Source organism: Fukomys damarensis, unplaced genomic scaffold, assembly GCF_012274545.1.
Source record: "Fukomys damarensis isolate Sample0158 unplaced genomic scaffold, DMR_v1.0_HiC HiC_scaffold_9, whole genome shotgun sequence".
In the NCBI taxonomy this organism is placed as follows: domain Eukaryota; kingdom Metazoa; phylum Chordata; class Mammalia; order Rodentia; family Bathyergidae; genus Fukomys; species Fukomys damarensis.
The window spans coordinates 3,617,455-3,624,425 of NW_022900921.1; the positions used below are offsets into that span (position 1 = coordinate 3,617,455).

The window sequence follows — 6,971 nt, forward strand, 5'->3', positions numbered from 1 at the left end:
TTTTCTGTCTCAGCCTCTGTAAGTGCTAAGGGTGCTCTTATTTGTTCTCAAATAAGTTTTTTATTTATATATCAACAGATGAATTTATTTAGATTTATGTGTGTATAATATTTAAGTCTATAGACAGGGCTGGGGATTTAGCTCAGTGGTTCCACCGCCTGCCTTGCAAGCACAAGGACCTGAGTTCGATCCCCAGTACCATAAATAAATAAATAAATTTATAGATAGCATCATACCATTTATATTTTGTACTTTTTTTCATTTAACATTATTTGATCTTACATGTCAACTCTGATATTTTACGATTTTCAATGATTATAAACTTACTAAATTGATTACTTTTTTCCTCATTGCAGATTATATGGCAGTCTGTCCTACATCTGTTAGTGTTTTGTTATTCTCATATATCTTCATGTAGGATAAATTTTTAAAAGAGGAATTGAAGTCTAAGATAATGTTTTTTTGTTTTTTTTTTTGCTGGGGGGTTTACTGGGGATCAAACTCAAGACATTGCACTTGCGAGGCAGGTGGCAGCGCCACTGAGCTAAATCCCTGGTCTTAACTTGGCTATTTTTGTTAACTGACTTATTGTTTACATTTAGATACAAGAAAGGTGGCTACAGGATAACCTTACTTTAAGAAAAAGAAATGAGGAGCTAAAAGAAGTTGAAGAAGAAAGAAAACAACATTTGAAAGAAATGGGTCAAATGCAGGTTTTGCAGATGAAAAGGTGTGTTTGTAAGAAAAGTCTTTAAGTGCAAATCTTTATTATAGTGTGAAGACACTAAATACCTGTTTTATAAAATAGGCTGTAGTTTAGTATCCCTTGAGATTCACAGGAAGATGGACAGATACATAAATACATTTCATGGCCTTAGAAGTTGAATTGCTGAAGAATTGACATAGAATTGATGATCACCCTGGGTGATGGACAGTAATTGCTCAGTATTACTGATTTTTGTTTTTTTAGACAGAGTCTTGCTATGTAGTTGAGGCCGGCCTGGAACTCACAGTGATCTTCTGCCTCAGCCTCCTACGTGGTATTACAGGACTGCATCACCATGCCTGGCTTTTACTCAGTATTAAATATGCCACACCCCCAGACTTCTCGTCTGCTGCACAGAATAGTGATGATGATCACAAAGAAAATACAGCCATGAACCTGTTCTGGGTCAGAGCTTGTACCCTGTGTAGTATTGCTAGAGGAGTGATTGCTAGAGCAGTTTGCCAGTGGAGACAGTTTGTCCCAGTTAATGATTTTGTGCCCACCAAAGCTTTTTTCTTTTCTTATTAATAAAGATTAGCCAAGCCGGGAGTGGTGGCGTACACCTGTAATCCCAGCACTCTGGAGGCTGAGGCAGGAGGATTGCTGTGAGTTCGAGTTCAGCCTGGGCTACATAGTGAGTTCCAGGTCAGTCTCAACTACATAGTCAGAACCTGTTTCAAAAAAAACGATTAGCCAGATTGTTTCTTCATCTGATTTTATTGATATTTTCTGTAGTTCCTACCTTCCTTGTACAGCAGAAAAGATTTTGTTCCTCTTTTTTTTGAGGCCTTGAGAGTTTTTTGAATGACTTGCCATTCCCCAGTAGAAACCAGATTCATTTTCATCAGATTCGAGGTCTTTCCCACACTCTTAGGACTGAAGGATGACGAAAAGGCTTCTCTGTAAACAGAGGAACTGCCCTGCTTCAGCAGTGAGGCATGAGGAGGGCTGGAAACCTTAGTGTCTGGGCAGACGCCCCTGAGGGAAGCAGCCACCCCTCCACCCTTCCCAGCACCACCTCCTGCTCCCGCTTCACCTGGATGCCAGGATCCTGCAGGGGTTCTCAGCCTAGAGTCCACCTTGCAGCCTATTCCTGTTTTTCTTAGTTGCCTCTGAGAAGCTGGTTGATGCCAAGTCTTTCAGCTAGAATAAAAGACTGTATTAGCCGCATACTTAGATATTAAACCACTTCAGCTGGTTCAGACCCAATCTCATTCATTCAACCCGTCTGCATTTTTTTATTGGTCTTCTTGAATTTATAGAGAAATCTGGGTCAAAGAATGCCTAGGATTTTCTTACAGATACAGTAAAAGTGAAGTTTTAATTTAACATTTAAAACCAAAGAAATGGTTAATCTGTGTTAGTGTAATACTGTTGGTTTAGCTATTTAAAATCTCTTTCATGGGCCAGGGATTTAACTCAATGGTTCTGCCACCTTACTTGCAAGTGCAAGGATCTAAGTTCGATCCCTGGTACCCCTCCCAAAAAATAAATAAAATCTCTTTCCTATATCAAGGAAATCAGACTTGGTAACTACAAGAGCTTGTCATCATTAGCCTTTTCATTTTTTTATGCATTTGGACATAAAACCTAGAAAAATCAGAGGAAGTTGTGATGAAATCGAAAAATGTGACTCCAACCATCCCATCATTGTCCATGTCTCTGCTCTGTAACTTTATGTTAGTGCTCTCTCCAAGAAGTTGGAGAAGTAAAGCTCTTAGAAAAAAAACGTTTTGAAATGAAATAATTTATTCTTTGCTACTAAAGATCAAATTACAAATTAAAAAAATATTTTTGTGATCAGTACTTAAAATGCTTATAACATTCATTCAGAACGCTAAATATATCTATTCTTTTCCAAACCTCCAATTAGAATATAACAGGTCAACTTTGTATGAATGTTCATAAACTTAAGAGCAATGTGTAGGACATAAGAGGATACTTAATAAATGCTAAATAAAGACTTGCAAAGCATAAAGTCTGGGTAATCTGCCAAATTGTCAAAATTTTGTTTATTTCTTAGTCATTATTAATATTTTTATACTTGTGCAAGAGAAATTTTATTTTCATAGAAAAATCAAATTCTTAACAGAAATTACTAGATATTCATATTTAGTTCATATAAAAATTGCATTGTCATATATCATGAGCAAAACCATGTTACTCAGTAGATTCTCAGTCTTGGTAATTGTGCATCCTCAGTTCATGAAAGCTTGTGAGTTTGTATGTTTGTGTGTGTGTGTGTGTGTGTGTGTGTGTGAATTTGTAATACTAATACCCATCAGTGCTTAGGTTAATCAGTGTCTTAAAGTCACGAACTTTCTCAGTGCTCCCAGAGTATGAGGGTTCTTTATTCAGCATGTAAGAATTAGTTGTTTAGAAACTTACCTGCTGTAGAAATTGAGGATTTTCTTTAGTACTGAAACCTTAAAAATCAAGGAAAGACTCTGTTACCACGTACTGATTGCTAGAGAGAATGACCCTTGTCTATGATGACTTTTCCACTTTAGATTGATAAAAGCTAAAAAATGGGTCTGAATTTGTCACTTTCCCTTTACAGTGAACATCAGAAGTTAAAAGTGAATCTAGACGATATAAAAAGAAATCGTGATTTGGCATTAGGGCGACAGAAAGGATATGAGGAAGAAATTATTCGTTTTAAGAAAGAACTCCGAGAACCTCAGTTTCGGGATGCTGAAGAGAAGTATAGAGAAATGATGATTGTCATGAGAACTACAGAGCTTGTGAACAAGGATCTGGACATTTATTATAAGACCCTTGACCAGTAAGTATTATGCTGGAGATTTAGTACCCATTGCAGTGAATATCCACTAGCATATTTTAGTCATATTTTTCCCATTTTTTAAATGTGATATTTCATATATAGAATGGAGAAATGTATACATGTATCTATACACATATACTTAAAGTTTGGAGTTACAAAGCATATTAGGGAGTATTTAAGACATCACCTTCCCCTAATCAACCCAAGGAGCCTACCATTATCACTAACTGGCGTCCACTTAGATTTGCCTCTCTCATCTTAACCTTCAGTCATCTTTGCCTCCTGAAAGTATGATATTTGCTTACTGCTACTTTTTTAAAAGTTATATTTATTATATTTGTGTTGGTTTTCCAGCTTTTAAAAAATGGTTTAAGGGCCAGGGATTTGACTCGGTGCCGCTGCCTGCCTCACAAGCACAAGGGCCTGAGTTTGATCCCCAGTACCAAAAAAGAAAAAAATGGTGTAGTTCTAAATACTCATCTTGGATTTGCTTTTTTGTTTTATTTTTATTCATGTTGTTTATAGCTGTGGTTAATTAATTTATACCGTTGTGTAGAATTCTGTAAGAACACACCACTTGTTTCCATTCTGCAGTAGTTGGACATTTGGGTTTTTTCCAGTTCTTAGTAATGCAAACCTTACCTCTAAGAACATTTCTTGTCCTGTCTTCTGGAGCAAAGGTATAATAAATATATAAATGTGGCAGTGGGTTGCAGACTATGTTCAGTTTCATGAAATGTTAAATTGTTTTTACAAAAATGGTTTAACTTACAGTACTAGAGTTTTCAGTGAAGTAGCCTTTCGTTGGTTTGTACATTTCTTAGTATTTGCCAACTTAGTGGGTTTAAAGTGGTAGTTGTCTTCATTTGTAGTCCCTTGATTTCTTTCTTTTTATTTTTTTTTTGTTACCAGAGATTGAACTCGGGTCCTTGCTCTTGCAAGGCAGGCCACCAAACTGCTGAGCTAAATCCCCAGCTCTTGATTTCTTTTTTAATTTTTAATGATAGAATCTGTTAAATGTTTTTTCATTAACAGGTATTAATTTTCATATTAGTGGAATACAGTGAAATAGTTCCATATATGCTACAATGTGTGCTGATCAAAGACAACTACCCTTTTTTCAGTCCAAGCCCCGTACTCTTCCTGATCTGTAGTAATCACTTTCTGCTACCAGGTCAGCATTATTTTAGTTTCTACATATGAAAGAGTGCATGAAGTACTTAGGTAGTACTTGTTTGTCTATATATGGCTTATTTTACTTAACATAATCTCTAGTTTTAAACATTTTGCTGCAGATTATGGGATTTTATTCTTTTATTTTCTTTGTTCATCCATTGATGGGTTCCTAGGCTGATGCCATGTTCTAGCTCTTGTGTATAGTACCACTGTAAACATGGGCATAGAACTAGTTCTTTTATGTGCTGATTTAATTTTCTTCAGATAATGTATCCAGAAGTGGAATAGCTGGATCATCTACTACATCTGTTTTTAGTTTTTTGAGGAATATCCATACTGTTGTCCACAATGGCTATACTCATTTATGTTCCCACCAACAATGTATAAGCATTGCTATTTTTTTAGTTGTTATTTTGTTTTTTATTTTTCATAATAGCTATTCTCAATGGGGCAAGATGGTATTTCATTGCAGTATTTATTTATGTATTTATTTTTAATTTTTGTGGTACCAGGGATCAAACTCAGGACTTTAGGCTTACGAGGCAGGCAGCAGAACTACTGAGCCAAATCTCTGGCCCTGCAGTTTTTATTTTTTATTTCCCTGACAGCTAATGATACTGAGCATTTTTTAATGTATGTGTTGGTTATTTGTGTTTCTTCTTTGAAGAAGCATCCATTCAGATCACCCATTTTAAAACTGAATTTATATGTTGTATTGTTATTGTTTTGGTGAAGATAGTGTTGAGGATTAAACCTAGAGTCTTGAATACACTAAGGCATATGCTCTGCCACTTAGTTATATCCCCTGTCTGGATTACTTGGAGTTTTCTTTTGAGTATCTTCAGTTCTTTATATATTCTGGGTATTAACAGTCTGTCAGATGTATACTTGGCGGACATTTTCTCGCATCCTGTAGGTTGTCTCTTCACTCTGTTGATTATTTCCTTTGCTGTGTGTGAAGGTTTTGAGTTTGATATAGTCTCATCTGTCCGTTTTTGCTTTTTTTCCCTATGCTTTTAGGGTTCTCTTTGGCAAAAGCACTGCATATATCAATGTCTTGAAGTGTTTCCTCCATGTTTAGTAATTTCAAATTTTAGGGTTTGTAGTTCAGTCTTTGACCTATTTTGAGTTCACTTTTGAAATGGGTGAGAAATAGGGGTTGTGTTTCTTCTGCATATTACTATCCAGTTTCCCCAGTAGCATTTATTAAAAGGCAGCCTTTTCTTGGATGTGTGTTTTTGGTGCATTTATCAAGAATCAGGTGTGGGAAAAACTTAAAGTTTAAATAAGATCCAAATGGTATAATTGACAACATGAAATAGGAAGAAAAGAGCTAAAGGTGTAGGGGAAGTGGGAAGGGTAGGGGAAAGAAAATAAGGGAAAAGAAAAAATTTACGAAAACAAAAGAATGGAAACAAAGTTTTTGTAAATAGGGAAGGGTGGTGGGGGTGAAGGGAGGGCAGGGGTATGGGGAAAAATGAGAACCAAGATCTGTCGTGTAAAAGTACAAGATCCCAATGATAAATGTAACTGTACTGTCTACCTAAAAAGTACCAGTAAATTCAGTGAGGAAAAAAAAAAAGAATCAGGTGATTGTGGGTGCATGAGTTTATTTTTAGGATCTCCATTTTGTTCCATGGTCTGTTTTTATGTGAATACCATGTAGTTTTGATTATTGTGGCTCTGTAGTATGTCTTGAAATCAGCTATTGTGATGCCTCCAGGTTTTCCATTTTGTTCAAGATTGCTTTGGCTCTTCATGGTCTTTGTGCTTCTATATGAACTTTAAAATTTGTAGCTATGTGAAGAATGTCATTGGTATTTTGTTGGGGACTGCATTGAATCTGTATATCATCTTGGTAGTATATCATTTAATAATATTAGTTCTTCTAAACCATAAACATGGACAGTCTTTCTAAATTTTGTGTTACAAAATTTCTTTCATTAGTGTTTCATAAGTTTCATTGTAGCACTCAGCTCCTTGATTCCATAGTTTCACTTCCAGTATCTGGCTTATTTTACTTAACATAATATCCTTCAGTTCTGTTCATTTTGCTACAAGTTGTTTTTTATGACTAATTAAGAATAGATGTACTAAGCCGGGACGTGGTGGTGCATGCCTGTAATCCCAGCACTCAGGAGGCTGAGGCAGGAGGATCGCTGTGAGTTCGAGACCAGCCTGGGCTACATAGTGAGTTCCAGTTCAGTCTCAACTACATAGTGAGACCCTGTCTCAAAAAACCAA

At 36.1% G+C, this 6,971-nt stretch overlaps 1 protein-coding gene across 6 annotated transcripts in view; it reads left to right on the plus strand.

Annotated features, from left to right (window-relative positions):
• Positions 1-6,971, plus strand: part of Rad50 (RAD50 double strand break repair protein) — a 219,766-nt gene that overhangs the window by 170,169 nt on the left and 42,626 nt on the right. For all 6 annotated transcript variants that reach the window (XM_033761558.1, XM_033761557.1, XM_019209856.2 and 3 more), the window contains 2 exons: positions 603-730; positions 3,327-3,551. In XM_033761558.1, coding sequence (XP_033617449.1) covers positions 603-730; positions 3,327-3,551 — 353 coding nt within the window. The remainder of the gene's footprint in view (positions 1-602; positions 731-3,326; positions 3,552-6,971) is intronic.